General features: G+C 39.7%; 1 protein-coding gene across 2 annotated transcripts in view; it reads right to left on the bottom strand.

Moving 5' to 3' along the window:
- The window catches only part of CKAP2L (cytoskeleton associated protein 2 like), a 28513-nt gene that overhangs the window by 3732 nt on the left and 6885 nt on the right, over window positions 1-17896 (bottom strand). The window contains exons 4-8 of one of the 2 annotated variants that reach the window (XM_003277684.3): window positions 16292-17523; window positions 12591-12798; window positions 6801-6956; window positions 2780-2843; window positions 902-1091 (exon numbers count right to left, since the gene is read on the bottom strand). In XM_003277684.3, the coding sequence (XP_003277732.2) occupies window positions 902-1091; window positions 2780-2843; window positions 6801-6956; window positions 12591-12798; window positions 16292-17523 (1850 nt within the window). The remainder of the gene's footprint in view (window positions 1-901; window positions 1092-2779; window positions 2844-6800; window positions 6957-12590; window positions 12799-16291; window positions 17524-17896) is intronic. The other variant, XM_012512424.2, reaches the window with a different exon arrangement.

Below are 17896 nucleotides of genomic sequence, written 5' to 3'. Positions count from 1 at the left end.
AATTCTAGAGCCATTAAGAGGTAGTTTTTGGATTAACTCTTTTCATCTACTTATGAGCTGACTGTAGTTCATCCACTTATGAACTGAACTGTTTTCATCCTCTTATGAGCTGACTGTAGTGAGAAAATGGTGTGTCTCAGAGAGTTTAGGATTGGAAGAGGTTCAGCTGTGCTTTCCAGGGAACTAAAACACAGAACTGTTGTCTTGGTGCCCTTGTTTGGAATTCTTTCCAGATCGTGATCAGAGAAGAGTGGTGCTACACTCACATTTTAGAAAATGACACTGACGCCCTGACACGGCTCCTTAAATTACTATGGATTCTGCCTTAAATTTATACTTGTTAAAAAATAAAACGTTTCTGACTTTATAAGCAGTCTCTGACTAGTACATACTCCACTGCTCTCCGTTCTTAGAGGGGTATTCACTGTCCCTTTTCTCCCACAGCTACAGAGTTTGCTCCTGCTTGGGACTTTGTGCCCTGTCTTATCACCCCAACCATACCCAGCTGTGTCAGCACTTGCAGGAAAGGCAGATAGGATCCGCAAGTGCAGGACAAATGACAGTGAAAAGGTAGGAGAGCCCATAGGAGGATGGGGGTGAATGCATTCTAATATCCCTCTTGACTCTGGCAGCACCTTCCTCACTGCAGGTCAGGTCTCAACAGGGAGGCGAAAGGGGGATGGTGTGTGCAAAGAAAAGACACAGACCTTCCTGTCAATGGTTCCCACCTCCCCTCATCCTCAGTTCTTTCCTGAATGCCAAAGACGGATTAAGCCACTTGAACCTCATATGAAGGAGAAGTATCTCTAAACTGCTGTTACTCTAGATCTGTGAAGGAAAAATTGAGACTTGGACTAGAATTAAGTCTGTGAACACAAAGTCTGCTTTAGAGTTTGCTTACCTAGGGATTGGACCAATCTGTAATTTGATACCAGGATAATCATGCTTTTCTGCCTTGGCTATTTGGGGTGTCGCCGTGACTTGTTCCCTCTCTTTTGGAGAAAGACAAGACTTCACAGATTCCATCTTCTTGGCCAGCTCTTCCACTGATGTTCTACTAGTTTCAGCAACTAAAGAGTCAGAAGTAATCCCTGTGTATGTAAGATCATGAAGGAAAGTAAGATTTACCAATTTGACACTTCATCTAAAAGTCAATAACATGAAAAATACATACATACAATGATTTCCCAGTGATCTTCATGGGCTCCACATACTGAATAGTGATTGATTTGAAGTGTGACTTATAACTTGTTTTTTCATGTTAAGCTCTGTAGCAATGTCTTGCTACATCATGCTACTCTCCTGGCCAGCCCCCCAGACTGTAGGTAGTTTCTTGACACCCTTTCAAGACTCTGAACATATCTCCAGTCTCCTATTCACTCTCAAGAGAGCTCTCTTAGGGACTAATCACTGGCCTTCTACCCTTACACCACACCTTAGATCAATTTTCTTGACTCACTAAGGTTAACTCACACAACCTCCCAATCCCATTCCTCCCCAGGATGACCACACGGTTACTTCCTTGGACAGTGGGTAAAAACTGTCTTGCATTAATAGTTTTCATGGTAGCCCAAACACAATCACCAAAATGAAACGAAGGAAATCAGACTGTGCCAGGCACACTGTGGCTAGAGGCTGACACCCTAAGTGAGGTCAACAGGGTGCAACAAAGGCATGGATTCCTGTCTTCTCTTTTTATTCCTTTTAAGAACACTGCCATTTTTTAACCAAATGTCTGAATTGTAGCCTCATTCTCAAAGAATCTACTATTATCTATTTTATGTCCTTCTTACCACATGTAGTGGGTTACTTAGCTACCTGACTTGATTGTTCCCCAGTTAAATCTACTCTTTTTTTTTTTTTGAGATGGAGTTTCGCTCTTGTTGTCCAGGCTGGAGTGCAGTGGTGCAATCTTGATTCACTCCAAACTCCACTTTCTGGGTTCAAGCAATTCTCCTGCCTCAGCCTCCTAAGTATCTGGGATTACAAGCATGCACCACCACAACTGGCTAATTTTTCTATTTTTTTTTTTTTTTTTTTTTTAGTAAAGACAGGGTTTCACCATGTTGGTCAGGCTCGTCTCAAACTCCTGACCTCAGGTGATCCACCTGCCTTGGCCTCCCAAAGTGCTGGGATTACAGGCGTGAGCTACTGTATGCAGCTTAAATCTACTATTAAAGGAAAAAGATTTGTCACCTTTTAAGATAACAAGAATCATCCAATTTATTTTCTAAAGATAGCTTGTTTTTTCTTTCCATTCATATAACAAGTATCGTAAGCAATTATAATGTCACTCATGTTTGGCACAATATATGTCTCATAGAAGAGTCTTCTAAAGGTTATGACCACTGACAGTAATGGTCAACCAATTGAAGAGATTCCTGAGATAACTATTTTTAAAGCGTAACACAAATTTAGATGAGTATGTTGTTGGGTTTATTATGATTAAATATGTAACTTCAGGCATTTCTCCTTTTTGCCTCAGTCTCTTCCAGTAAAGAGCCGTTTGTCTTCTGCCATCTAGGATTCCAAGGAAGTGGGACACTCCAGTCTAGGCTGTTTTGGTGGAAACAACCTTTGTTCAGTATTGAGCAGCGTATTTACTTGTAATAATACAAATAAATCAGCTGATGACAATGGCTGAAAGGGCCAGGTCATGGAAACCAAGAAGTGAGAAGCATTTCAGGGGATGATTCTTTTCTTCTTTTTCCTATATGTCCTGGATGATTTTTACTGGTACAGCTAGAGAAGATGAATTTAAATACAAAAATAATAGTACCTTCTGTGGTTCTGTTTGAGTCTTGCAAGATATTAAGAACAACTTTCCGCAACTCTTGTATTGGCTGGAAGGAAGGAAGAGAACATTCATGGAAAAAATTTGCTAAGGAACTTTAACTTCAAATAAATGTTTTATAATAAAAAATGTTCCCTTTTAAAATCTCTTGTCTAACTATAAATCTTTCGTCTAGCTTGACAGTTTTATAGCTTCATGAGAAAAGTAAAGGAACACAGAAAATTCTGATTAAGTGGTGGCACACTTGACTTAATGAACAGATGTATTTAAAGTTGTCCATAATATAATTTGTCCATATCAAATTCTATTTTCCTATTGATTTGTATAATACTGTCAAATATGTATTCCTACGTAATGATTCTGGCCCAATGATGTAAAGCTAGCTACACAGAAAATGCATTTTATATATAGATATATAGATTTATTTTCTTGAGACAAGAGTCTCACTCTGTCCCAGGCTGGAGTGCAGTGGCGTGATCTCGGCTCATTGCAAGCTCTGCCTCCCAGGTTCATGCCATTCTCCTGCCTCAGCCTCCCGAGTAGCTGGGACTACAGGCGCCCACCACCATGCCCAGCTAATTTTTTGTATTTTTAGTAGAGATAGAGTTTTACCATGTTAGCCAGGATGGTCTCGATCTCCTGACATTGTAATTTGCCCGCCTCGGCCTCCCAAAGTGCTGGGATTACACGAGTGAGCCACTGCACCTGGCCCCAAATACAATGTTTTTTGAGATGGAGTCTCTGTCACCCCAGCTGGAGTGCAGTGGTGCGTTATCAGCTCACCACAAACTCCACTTCCAGGGTTCAAGTGATTCTCCTGCCTCAGCCTCCCGAATAGCTGGGATTACAGGCATGTGCCACCCCATCTGGGTAATTTTTCTATTTTTAGTAGAGACAGGGTTTTGCTATGTTGGCCAGGCTAGTCTCAAACTCCTGACCTCAAGTGATCTGCCTGCCTCAGCCTCCCAAAGTGCTGAGATTACAGGGGTAAGCCACTGTGCCCGGCCCAGATACAATCTTTGTAGGCATTTTGGGTAATTTTCTCCAGCTTTTCCTGTCTTTCTTCTTTTATTTGTTAACATACTTAGAAAAAAAAAAAAAAACCTTTATGGAAAAGTAATTTTCTGATAAAATTATCTGAGATAGGCTTTATTTTTCAAGTATGTAAACCATGCCATGAAACAGAAGCTGCACTTTCCCACAAGAACATTATAGTTGGAGGTTTGTCTTCCTTACCTGGAACTCTGTATCAAATAAACTGACAATAAAGTATAAAAGCAAAGCTTTCCATACATTTTTTCAAAATCCAAAATAGAATTATGATTTCAGCTAAATGAATGGGAATAAATGTATAGAATATATTACAAAGAGTGAATTCTATAAAACATTCATCAAGCATATTTTACGTTTGTATAGCCTTCTGGTTAATGATGGTGGATTAAATATATGTTTATTTCTAATCTCTTGAAAATCGACTGAAAGGATAATAAAGGGATTAAAAAGAGGCAAAAACCACAAAACATAGGAGAGAAGAAATGGCAATAAGGTTTTGGAAGCTGCAGTGCAGAAGGAAGAGAGGTAAACAATTTGATCTACTTGAGAGAGTCGAATCCCAAGCTGGCAGTGTGGCTGAGAAACAACCTGACAGAAAGGCTAAGGAATGGGTGGTAGGGCCCAAATTAGGAGGACTCTTTAGCATCTGTTCAAAAAGCAGTCAGACCTCCAAATCCACCCTGCACCCTTAAACTCTATGCAGCCTAGTAACTGTGTCTGACTCCCTTCATCCTAACAGAAAACTGGGAATGTATTCTCCAAGTCTCTGAGGGATATCATGCAAGATTAGGATAGGGTGCTTTCTGACAAAAGGAGATAAGCAAAAGTTTCTATGTTGAGGGTTGAGACTCCCTGCTGTCTTCTCTCCCACAGCACTGGCAGCCCGGTGTCTAGCTCCCAAGAAGGAGATTGGAACAGATTTCTCCAGAGAACTTGACCAGCTTAAGAGGAAAGACCTAAAGATACTGATATTGAGGGTTTTCTAACTAATCAACTCAGCCAGATCACCCTGTGGTGAAGCCCCATCCATGCGTCTCGGGCTTTAAATAAGCTTTTTCAGACCCACCTCTTATATGTGCAAACAGCCCAGTTTCACCAGCATCTGTGTAAAGCCTTTAAAGAATAATATAGAACAAAACAGAAAGAACAAACAAACAATAACAAGAGAGAAAGAAATGAAAAACACTGGAGAAGAAACAGACAATGTAGGAAGAAGAAAACTAGTATAGGTACTAAAAAACAAGGGATCCACCCAACTTAAGAAGGATGTAAAGCGAATCTAAAGGTGATGGCAAAGAGATCCCAGAAAGACAGCTGGTGAAGATGGCAGTAAAAAGTAACTTGGTCAGTCTGGAATAAGCCAGAAGGGTCTAGGAGAAAGGTCTCTATCTAAGAAAAAGAAATCAATAGAATATCTGATGTTTTCAAAGTATTGAGGAACTTAGACAATTAGAGAGTGAATTAATTATATAATAAATACTCAGAAAACTAAGCAAAGGCAAAACAAGACAATAACTCCAGGAAAAGTAGAAAGTTGTGCTTGAAAGGCAAAGTAATCATAGTATTCATAGTATATACTACATGGCTCAACATATTCATATATTTCTTTTTTTTTTTTTTTTTGAGATGGGAGTCTTGCTCTGTTGCCCAGGCTGGAGTGCAGTGGCCAATCTCGGCTCACTGCAAGCTCCGCCTCCCAGGTTCATGCCATTCTCCTGCCTCAGCCTCCCGAGTAGCTGGGACTACAGGTGCCTGCCACCACGCCTGGCTAACTTTTTTGTATTTTTTAGTAGAGACGGAGTTTCACCATGTTAGCCAAGATGGTCTCGATCTCCCGACCTTATGATCCACCTGCCTCGGCCTCCCAAAGTGCTGGGATTACAGGCCTGAAACACTGTGCCCAGCGCATATATTTCTTATATATTCATAACAATGTGAATGCTAAATAGTGACCAGAATTTCCATGACTCTAATGAAAGTATAAGGAATGGCAAAGGTCTATAAGGATGGTAAATAGGGGTGTGTATTTGTGTGTGCTGGGGATCTGTGTATTTATGTGTGAAAGAGGGCTAAATCTTCACTCTGCATAGCTGGAAGTCCATAAATCATACCTAAAACTGAAAAATCAAGAAACAGAAACACGTCTTCTGAAACTACAGAGGTTAATATAAAAATAATCAGTTTGCTCTGGGAAGGGGAAAATGGGAGGGAAGGAAGGCAGAGGCCTTATTGAACGAAACTTATCAAACTACTTGACTGCTTAAACTATGTGCATGTACAATTCTGATTTTGAACCATTATGGAAAAAGGTACCATACAGAATATGGAGCATGACATGGAAAATCACATTTTAATGAAAAGCATTATAAAACTATTTGATGGACGGGCGCGGTGGCTCACGCCTGTAATCCCAGCACTTTGGGAGGCCGAGACGGGCGGATCATGAGGTCAGGAGATCGAGACCACCCTGGCTAACACAATGAAACCCCGTCTCTACTAAAAATACAAAAAAAATTAGCCGGGCGTGGTTGCGGGTGCTTGTAGTCCCAGCTACTTGGGAGGCTGAGGCAGGAGAATGGCGTGAACCCAGGAGGTGGAGATTGCAGTGAGCCGACATCCCGCTACTGCACTCCAGCCTGGGCAACAGAGCGAGACTCCATCTCAAAAAAAAAAAAAAACTATTTGATGCAGTTTTTGTAAATAATAATTATATAGTGTTTTTTTCCCCAAATTTTAGAATTAAAAGTTATTTCATGCAATGGCTCTTAATTCTTGATTTAAGGATGTTGATGTATTGGGTTTAATATATTTTTAAGTTCTTTATGATAAGGTATGACTTTATAAGTGTTGGATATTGATGTTGCAAACTTCTAACCATTGTATTACAAACAACAACAGAGAACTCACACGAAAGAGAATTTTAAGAAGTTACCCACCCAAGAGAGATACTCACTGTTGCCCCGTTTTTAATGGCTTCTTCATATAACCCAATAACATCAAAGGTGCCTTTACTTGCCAACAACTTTGCTTTGCAGATCCAGAATTTAGCAAATTTTTCAGCTTCAGGAATGCTGGACAATATGTTAAGTATTTCATCAGAAGGTACACCCTGAAATAAACCAAAATATCCAGAGGTAATTATTACCATTTCACTGTTAGTCTCACATCTCCTAATATTTATTACAGCAGGTAGGCAGAAATTGGTTTGATCACTAATATTTTTGAACTTTTAAAAAAATTTCAATTTTACTGAGGTACAATGTACATGTAATAAAATGCACCTGTTTTAATTATCCATTTTAATGATTTCAGATTAATAATTATCATTTTTTTTTTGAGATGGAGTCTTGCTCTGTCGTCCAGGCTGGAGTGCAATGGCGCAATCTCGGCTCACTGCAACCTCTACCTCCCAGGTTCAAGCGAGTCTCCTGCCTCAGCCTCCCGAGTAGCTGGGACTACAGGCACATGCCACCACATGCTCGGCTAATTTTTTGTATTTTTAGTAGAGATGGGGTTGCACCGTGTTAGCCAGGATGGTCTTGATCTCCTGACCTCGTGATCCGCCCACCTCAGCCTCTTAAAGTGCTGGGATTACAGGCATGAGCCACCATGCCTGGCCTAATTTTTCCTTTTTTTTTTTTTTTTTTTGAGACAAGGTCTCACTCTGTTGCCCAGGCTGGAGTGCAGTGGTACGATCACAACTCGCTGCAACCTCTACCTCCTGGGATCAAGCAATACTCCCACCTTAGTCTCTCGAGTAGCTGAGACCACAGGCATGAGCCACTGTGCCTGGCTTCCTCATCATTAAATTTTAAGAGCTATATGAGACCAAATAGAAAATGTTTATCATAGCTGAAGGTAAGAAATATGTTCATTTTTACATGGTACAAAAACAAAACAAATCCTAGAGTAAACATTTACATATTCATAATATTCCATATTTATAATAACGAGAACACTGAGTAGTGATGAGAATTTCTATAGGACTAATAGCAGTGTAAAGAATGACACAGGCATGCGAAGGTCATACGGGTGTATATGTGTAAGTGTCAGGGATTTATGCAGGTGTTTATGAAAGAGGGTTAAATCCCACAAAAAGATACTTTGAAATGGATTCACTGGTTTGGTTCCCTTCTGGCTTGTGCCACAAGCAGGACAATGACATGGACCCAGAGGAATGGGGAGCACTACCATGCCCAGAAATCCAGGTACTGGCACACTCAGCCAAGCAGCACCTTCTACTGCTAGCAATGGGGGAGACGCAAAGTCAAGTTCACAATTGAGAATCACTAACATTTGAGAAAACCAACACTACATGAAAGAGGCATAAAACTCAACAAACAAGAATGGACACTGGAGCAAAGAGGAATACTTTTAAGAGTATCACAGTCAATATCTTCAGAGTGATAAGAGAGAGTATTGCTATCCTAAACCTAGAATGGGCTGTTATGAAAAATAACCAATAGAAGGGCAGAACAACTGCATGGACAGTGCTGAAGAATACATCTGTGAGCTGAAAATTCAGCTGTGAAATCCTCCTAGAAACCAGTGTAATAAAACAATGAAGTGAACAGTATGAAAACAACATTTAGAGTTCTGAAGGATATATCCATTACTCAATAATTCCAATATCCATCTAAGAGAGTTTCTAGAAGGAAAAAAGTTAAACACACAAAGTGGTTGTAGAAGAATTTCAAGAAACAAACAAAGAAATAGTTGTTCAGGTTGAAAAGGGTCTCAGATAGTTAAGCAGGATGAATGGGAGAAAAAAATATAATAGAAAACCAAAGATAAAAAGAAAATCATACAAGCTTCCAGAGAGGGGGAAGAAAAGGATTACCTATAGAGGAATGAGAATCAGACTGATGTAAGACATTAACAAATCAACAACTCCAGATGCAAGAAAGAAAATGAAGCAGTCACTTAAATTTTTCCAGGGAAAACAAGCTGAAATTAAGAAATTTCCCCCAGCCAAACTATGATTCCAGCATGAAGGCAAAATAACAAGTTTCATGAGAATACAGACCCAAAGGGTTTGCCATTCAAAAATAATAAAGTCACTAGTGAGTAAACTTTAGAATTCACATGAAAGACTTGAAATAAAAGTTAACTGCAGGCCAGGCGCAGTGGGTGGTTCACACCTGTAATCCCAGCACTTTGGGAAGCTGAGGCAGAGGACTGCTTGAGGCTAGGAGTTCGAGACCAGCCTGGGCAACACAGTGAGACCCTGTGTCTACAAAAAAATGTAAACTATAATGGGTATAGTGGTGTGTACCTGTAGTCCTAGCTACTCAGGAGGCTGAGGTGGAGGATCACTTGGGTCCACCCAGGAGTTCAAAGTTGCAGTGAGCTATGATGGCATCACTGCACTCCAATCTAGGCAAAAGAGTGAAACCCTGTCTCTTAAAAAAAAAAAAACAAAAAAAGGAACCGCAAGAAGAATATGATATATATTCTGCAAATCATGTTTGAGCTTACATCTACCACTTTATTTTCATTTCAGTGTATTATTTTCTTTATGAAATAAAACTAGATCAAACACAGAAATGAGGAAAAAATAATTCATGTAAGCTGAATTACAAAATAAAATGGCAGGCATAAGTTTAAACATACAAGTAATCATAATAAATGTGTACGAAATTTGCTTTTTAAAAGCAGAGAGTTTCAAATTTGTTTAAAGAATTTAACTGTGTGCATTTATATGAGATATACCTAAAATAAGTCAGCCCATGAAGGTTTAAAGTAAAGGGATGGAAAAAGAGCTACCAGACATATTCTAACAACAAAAAGCAGGTGTGGCAAGATTAATCAGACAAAAGAAATCAAAGCAAGTCATGAATCTTTCTGTACCTAACAACATAACTTTAAAAAATAGAAAGTAAAAATTGACAGACATATGAAGAGAAATTGTCAATGACTAATCACAGTGCCAGTGAGAGACTTTGGCATATTTCTTTCAGAAAGCAATAGATCAAATAAACAAAATAGGATATACATTATTTTCAAACACTTTTGGAACATTTACCAAGAATGATCAGATATTAAGGCCACAAAGAAAACTTCAACAAAAGCCATCAAGTAGAGTACACATAGGCCACATTCACCAACTACAATGCAATATAACTAGAAATTAACAGCAGAAAAAAAATCTCCAAATCTGGAAATTAAAAGATACTCTTCTAAGATATTTTTTGGGTTAAAGAACTCAAAATGGGAATCTCAAGCTATTTAGAAATGAACAATGAGAAGATATGTCAGTTATAAAGCTTTTGTGTATCGGCCCCAAACCCCATCCTCTGCTTTGTGATGCTGGGGATGAAACTCTGTAAAACACTTTCTGCTGGGCAGCAACTCCCTGCTCAGCTCTGCCAGCAGGGGGCACGAGAGGGCGGCTGCAGGGATGGAGAAGGAAGACGCTTCTTCCTATTTGCTTTCATCACCCCAGCAATGGTCCCTCACCCTGGCAGCAACAGTTGGTTCTAGCATCTTTTTTTCCCCCTCAGAGCCCACCTCCCTGTGCAGCTTCAGAGCAGGAGCACCAAATGGATAGCACCTTTTCCTCAAAATCTGAGCCCCAGCCCTGCAGGGCCTCTCCTCCATCATCTGCTGGGTAGTATTCCTTCCTTACAGTTGGAGTCCCATTTCTACCAGGGTTTGTCTCTCCTGCTTCTTGGTTCTGATACCCTAACCTCCCTTTGTTCCCCTAGACCCAGTGGGTACAAGCTGCTTCCTGCAATTATCACCACCTCAGGTTCCTTTGTGCTGTCAGCCTTGTGTGTAGCACCCACACCCCTTCTGATCCCTTCAGCATCTTGTGCACACAGGCTTACCATGTGCTTTCACAGCCAGCATCTGTGCTCCCTTGTATGTGCCCAGAGAGTGAGAAGTGCCTGACAATTCCTGTCTGCCCGAGGCAGCCATGAATAAATGACCGTGGAAGCTTTAACACTGTAGCTCCCTTGCCTCTGATCAGGATGACTCTGAAAGATGTGACGGACACTGTCTCCAGAGCTCTCCTGTGGGGCTGTGCCAGAGTCACCGTCCATGGATTCGCTTTTCTGATCCTACAACTTCACTCCCCTCCCAGTTTTCCCTGGAGTGTCTTCCTAATAAACTACTTTCACAGGGATTCTCCTCTTAGGGTACACTTCTAGAGAACCCACATAAGATACTGTGTAACCAATTACATTCTTTCTGCAGTTTGTTTTTCAGACTTGATCCTGACTGATAAAGAGTATTACTTAGTCAAATCTGAGGGATATGACCAAAGTAAAATTCAGAGGCAAATCTGCTATAGCATTGAACATATTTATAAAAAAAAAAAAGAAAGACTCACTTTTAAATGATCTAAGGTTTCAATTAAAAAGATAGGAAGAGAGCAATAAATATAAAAATAGATGCAGACATTGATGCAAGAAAAAAAAAATCAATAAAACCTGAGGTCTTTTAAAAAGATTAATGAGAAAAAATCTTCGGCAAGTCTAATTTTTAAAAAGTCACAAAATTACTACAGTTGACTCAAGATATATGAACTCTAAATAGAGCAATGACCCCATAACAAATTGAGAGGATATATACAAAATTATCCTCCAAAGAAACATGGTCCAGATGATTTTTATGGGCAAGATTTTATCAAACCTTCAAAAAATAAAAATAATTCTCATGTCATACAAACTATTTTCAGTGTATAGGGCGAAAGGGAAAATACTCAACTCATCTGCCTAAGTCAGCATAACATTGGTACTAGGAAAACACAAGAAAAGACAACCAAAGTACATAAAAATGTGAATAAAAGAATTGCAACTCACAAAAATATAATACTTCATTTCTCTACATACCTATACTTTACGGACATACATGAAAACAGAAAGAGTGACTGGCAATGGTGGTCACCTCCAGAGAGACGTTTGGGATGCCTAAGTATGTATGTTTGTAGAGGGAGAGAGGTGATCATTTATCTGCATTGCTTGAAATGATTTTAATAATAAAAAGGTACTCATTTTTTAAATAATACAACAACAAAAAAAGAGGATAAGAAAAAGAACTCAAGTTTAATTCCACAAGGAGAAATAGTTAATATTTAACTGGATGTTGTGAAAATGTTGCCTGGAGTAGACTTAAACTGAACTTTTCCTTTTTTTTGCTGATGTTCAACATTACCAGCCAAAGGACCGAATGGATCTTAGTATAGAAGTTTATTCCATCATTTTTTATTAATATATTTTTCCTTCAGGAAAAATTTCCCCTAAGGATCATACTCTTTGCCTACCATCTGTTTTATCCTTATCTGCAGAATCCAAGATAAAATTTAAATACTATTTGTAGCTACCCAGAGTATTTAGAATAGTCCAACTTTACATATAAACTTGCCTTCTGACCTCCGTTTCAATGTTAAATGTGTACTCTTCAGAACCTGATACCCAAAGAAGGCAAAGTTCCTTTTGGAGCCAGTTTGTTTGGATTAGTTTTCCAACTTCTTTGTGCCTCAGTTTTGTTTGTAAAGTGGTCATAGTAACAGTGGTTATGATAATTATGTGAGATAATCTTAGCTAAGTGCTTATAAAAGCACAGATACACAAAAGCCACTGTTCATGGGCATGTCATTATTATTACTCTATATTTACAAGAGTAGCTAAATTTCTACTTAGATGAAGGCTATCTCTCCTATATTATATTTAAGAAAAATATTTAAAAATTATAAGACTTTGGGCCAAAGCTGGAGGAGCTTATCTTCTTCACTTACCCCTTCAATGAGGTTCAGACATTCTGTCAGAGTGTTGTTAATTTTACTGGACAGTTCGAGTTGTGCTTTCTTTTCTTCCTCTTCTTTTTCAATGCTCTTCCAGAACGAAATATTCATTTCCTTTATTACTTTTCTTTTTGTTTTAAGTTCCATAGGGGGCCGTTTATAGGTTTTTCCCTTAGATTTCTGCCATTCTTCTAGTTGTTTCCTGAAATTCAATTAAAGGGAGAGTGGTTTTATTTATTTATTTTTAAACATAGTCAAGCTGCTAAAGTATATGGTATGTATAGATAGAGTATAATTAAATACTTTCAACTACAGACAAAAATCAGGAGAATGGAATTAAAAAACAATTTACAAATGGGTAATGGCAGCATTGGGTTGCGCCTACCCACGAGAAGGCAGACACCAACATTCTAAGATCACACGTGGCCAACACTTCAGACTTCAAATAGAATTCGTGATTATTCATTATTTTTCTCCGAAAGTTTTCACTTCACTATATGCTACTTGACACTTGCTTTCCTAAGACATCCCTCTATTTTTGAGATGACTAACTCAGCACTTCATTTCTCTCACCCATAAGCTGTCACTCAACTCAAACCCACCAAGCCTGCATTCTACTCTCAATAAGGTCTTGGTGTGTAAATTGACCCACTTCACCTAGTTCCTTAGCCCTCTCTTGACCAGACATGACTCTTTCATAAGCTAGATCTATAAAGTCAGGGCTCTTAAGTAGCTGGTCTCTGATAGTGCCAAGTGTCCCCCACTGTTCACATTTTCCACTCCAGCTTCTAACAGGTGATAGACTGCCTTTTGGGGGTAGGGGCACCAAGACATGTAGCCCTCACGTTTGGATGTAGGCACTCTGGTTTCTTTAAATTACAACTACATATTAATAATGACTTCCAAGTGTACATTTCAGTCCAGATATCTCCCTGGATCCCCAAACTTTGTAAAACCCACCGCCTAGTTGATATCTTTTGATGTCTGACAGGCATTTCAACTTTAATACTGTCCCAAACACAGTTATTGATTTTCATCTCTGCATCTGTTCCAAATTTTTCTTACTTTGGTAAATAGCACCCCAGGCTGTGTCACTGCCAAGAACTTTCCACAGCTCTCGGAATAAAATTCAAAATATTTTCCAAGGCTGAAAGGCACAGTGTAATCTGGCTCCTGCCTACCTCTCCAACCTCGTATCACACTAGTCTCCCTGTCACTCATCCCTTCCAGGAGCTCAGGTATCCTTGAAGTTTCTTTTTTTTTTGAGACACAGTTTTGCTCTGTTGCCCAGGCTGGAGTGAAGTGGCATGATCTCAGGTCACTGCAACCTCCACCTCCTGGGTTCAAGTGATTCTTGTGCCTCAGCCTCCCAAGTAGCTGCAGTGACAGGTGTGTGCCACTACACCCGGCTAATTTTTGCATTTTTAGTAGAGATGGGGTTTCACAATGTTGGCTGAGCTGGTCTCAAACTCCTGACCTCAAGTGATCTGACCACCTCGGCCTCCCAAGGTGCTGGGATTACAGGCGTGAGCCATTGCACCCTGCCTCCTCGAAGTTTCTTGATCCAGACTCATTCCTGCCTTAAGATCTTGCGTCTTCAGTCCTCCGCTCAAATGACACCTCCATGAAGAGGCAATTACCTGTAATTATCGTGTCTTATTTAGTCAATGTGTTGGTTTTCTGTCTCCTCCACTAGAGTGTAAGCTGTATGAAGGCAGAAACCTTAGCAGTCCAGTTCCCAGCACAGTGCCTAGTACACATAGGTATTTAATAACACACAGTAAAATTCACCTTTTAGTGTGCAGTTCTGAGTTTTGACAAATGCATGAAGTCATGTAAGCCTGACTATTATCAAGCTATAAGATGGTTGCAACACCATCAATAATTCCCTCATGCTCCTTGGTAGTCAGTCTCACCCCTAACCCCCAGCTCCTGGCAATCACTGATCTGTTTTTTGTCTTTATAGTTTTGTTTTTTCCAGAATGCCAATAACTAATTTTTGAATGAATGAATGCTATTAACTCTCATTTCTGATTCCAGAGCAAAATCCACGCAATATTTATTATTTCAGCCCCAAATACTGCCCCCTCACCTTCACTCCAACCACCTACTTGATGATACAAGGTGAGACATCTGCCATGTGCTTCCTCCATATTCCTAGCATTTTTCCTATCTCCTTAGCCTTCCTTCTAATCATAAACGAAGAGGGAACTTTCCCTTTCTAAAGGCAACTTACTTGTAGGACCTCAATGCCATAATTTTGTTTCTCTAGTACTTTCTATATACACCAAACAATTAGCTCCAGAAAGGTAAAGACTGACTGTGTGCTCATCACTGTGTCTCCTAGCGTCTGGCACACTGCAGGTGCTGAAGAAACACCTACAGAATGAGTGAATGAATCCCTCCCTCTAGACTCCTCCTCTTTTGTAATCAAACATGTTCAACATGCAACACAGTCTTATGACCAATCCTCTGTTGTCTGAACCTAGACTGTGAGCTCCAGGGCTGGGACCCTGACTTCCTTATTCACCAACTCAAGGTCTCTGCACTCACTTCTCCTTCTCCTCAGGATTGTTCTTCTTCTTGTCACCAGTCTTTTGTGAGACTTAGGTCTCAGCTCAGACGTTGCTGTTGAAAGTACCTCTACTGATCCTTCTATCTGAAGTAGCCATTCCAGCCCTACTCTCTTGATCATAGCACCCTGAATTAAGTTGTTTACTTACTGTCTCTTCAGGAGGGCAAGGAGCTTGGTGGTGGTGTTCAGGGCTGTACCAAGCTGTACCTTGCTTCACCCTGCTACACTTCTTGGCAACAATCTAATTTTACATGCTCCCTTCACTCTTGTCAGAAATTTCTTTATTTTCTACTTGAAGCAGGTATACATATTTGCTTCTCCTGGGAGGCTCACCCACATCATGAGACTATATTTGGTCCTGGGTAGAAAGTGTACAAAATCCACTGGCTCAGTTTTAATCAATGTATGTTAATATTAACTAACCTGAGACCTTGATTTCCATGCCTGGCTAATTTTGTATTTTTAGTAAAAACAGGGTTTCTCCATGTTGGTCAGGTTGGTCTCGAACTCCCGACCTCAGGTGATCCGCTCACCTCAGCCTCCCAAAGTGCTGGGACTATAGGCAGGAGCCAGTGTGCCCGGCCTGAGATCTTGATTTCTACCGTCTGAACTCTGTATTTGAACTGACTGCTCCTGCTTGAGCTTACTTGCCAAAACTTGGCCCACTCAGACTCATGAAGTTTCTGGTTCTTCCCTGGTAACTTTTCTGAACGTAACCACTGGTTTGCTTGACAAGAGATTATCATCTTCTCACCTCCTAGCTATGTGAACTCACTTATCTGTCCTACTGCTGTTCAGTCTAGCACAGCACTTATTGAACAAGTGTCTACATCTGCACCCCCTACTTCTTTACTCATCCATTGTTTCAATTTCTTAAAAAGAAAAAAAAAAAGCTATTTTAAGCATATGATTACAGAAAATGATTTATAACATATGTGTGTTATCACCTAGCCCTGTCAAGTCTTAATATTTGTTATATTTGCTTCCAATCTTTTTTCAGACTGTAGTTAAAAATTACTTAGGAGCCATTATTTATGGCCTATTTCCTGACCTAGTCTTCTTGATGATCAATTTGCCTAATCATCTTAAGTTGCAAAAGCTTAGAATTAAAGCAAAGTACCTTCGATCCTCTGCTGTTGCCTTCTTTTTAATATTTGGGTTTGTTTGGGTCCCATTTACGGTTGTGACATCAGCTTGAGTTTTGGGAGCTGTCTTATTCAGAAAATGGTTCTGGGGAACAGCCTTTTTCAACTTGGAGTCCAAAGTCTGTGCTTTTTGCTGAAAGCCATTATTGTTATTACCACTGGTTCCATTTGGTCTTATGCTAGGGGTGCTTGGAATGGCTGAATCAAATCTGCCAACTGTCAAATTAGGCCTCTGGCTTACGGCTTTTGATTTTTGCAGTACACATGATGTCTGAGGTATACAAAGTTGGTTGGACTTCTGATCTTGCTTGATGTTTGGATGTCTGTTGTTATATTCACCCTGAAGCAAACTGGGGTATGTTCTGGGTTTGGTGTGCTTCACTCTCTGTTCAGTAACAGGGTATGACCGTATCTTAGTTTCATTTGGTCTTCCATATTTACCCCTATTAACCTTTATATCTTTGATGTTCTTGACCACTGGTTTCTTTGATGACTGAACTTTACTGAGGGTCTGAATAAAGTGAGAGGGAACCGTCCTTGAGTGTTTTACTCCTGGTCTTGCAAGATCTGCTCCTCTAGAAAGTTGCTGTGATTTTACTGGGAAAGTCCTGCTTTGTGTTTCTCCAACAAATTGTTTATTAACTCTATCTTTCAGAACAGCACTATTAACTGAACTTTTGCCCAAGGCTTGTTTAGGAACTAAACTGTTCTTGGTTTGCTTATAAGAGTCAGTCTTTGGCTTACTTCTGGTACATAATTTAGGATCTGGCTTCCTCTCAGGTTCTGTTAAGATATCGAGCAAGTTCTCTTTGTTTGTTTCTTTTAGAAAGTTATCCAAAGATTTGTTTTCAACATGGGTATTATTCATAGAATCTATACATTTAGCATTTTCTTGATCTGTTAACTGCTGCTTTGTAGTTTTCAATTGCTCTATATTAAGTGACCCCACGGGTTTTCTTGACAGTTCTCCTGTTATGGACGATCCAGCTTCACGCTGTTGAAAACTCTTGCTAGAAGGCTTAGAGTATGGGTTAGAAGAAACACTTTCTGAAGTCAGCCTTTTGCCCAGAAGTTTTGGTGGCTCCAACTTTGGCTTCTGGGACCCTGTAGTATTAGGTGGTCTGGGCTGGAGTTTAATGCTGATGGACCTTTTAGGTTTGACAGGCAAAACAACATGGTTGGTAACATCATTTTTGGGTCTAATAGTCTGAAAAAACAAAGAAAATACATATTAAAAAATTCTTAACATATCTTATTGTTTTTAAAATAATAACTGTGTTTAACACATGCTAAAAAAATCATTTTTAGAATTTCATCTAAGAAAGTTGAATCCTCAGAAAGTAAAGAAAGACTCACTAATAGGTAGTTTTTGTGTTTTTTTTTTTTTTGAGACAGGATCTTGCTCTGTCACCCAGTCTGGTGTGCAGTGATGCAATCTTGGCTCATTGCAACCTCTGCCTCCTCGGTTGAAGCAATTCTCCTACCTCAGCCTCGCAAGTGGCTGGACTACAGGGGCATGTCACCACACCTGGCTACTTTTTTGTATTTTTTGTAAAGATGGGGTTTCACCATGTTGGCCA

Source organism: Nomascus leucogenys, chromosome 14 (genome assembly GCF_006542625.1).
Source record: "Nomascus leucogenys isolate Asia chromosome 14, Asia_NLE_v1, whole genome shotgun sequence".
Classification (NCBI taxonomy): domain Eukaryota; kingdom Metazoa; phylum Chordata; class Mammalia; order Primates; family Hylobatidae; genus Nomascus; species Nomascus leucogenys.
The sequence above is the reverse complement of the archived record's forward strand: the minus strand, read 5'-3'. Positions and strand labels throughout refer to the sequence as shown.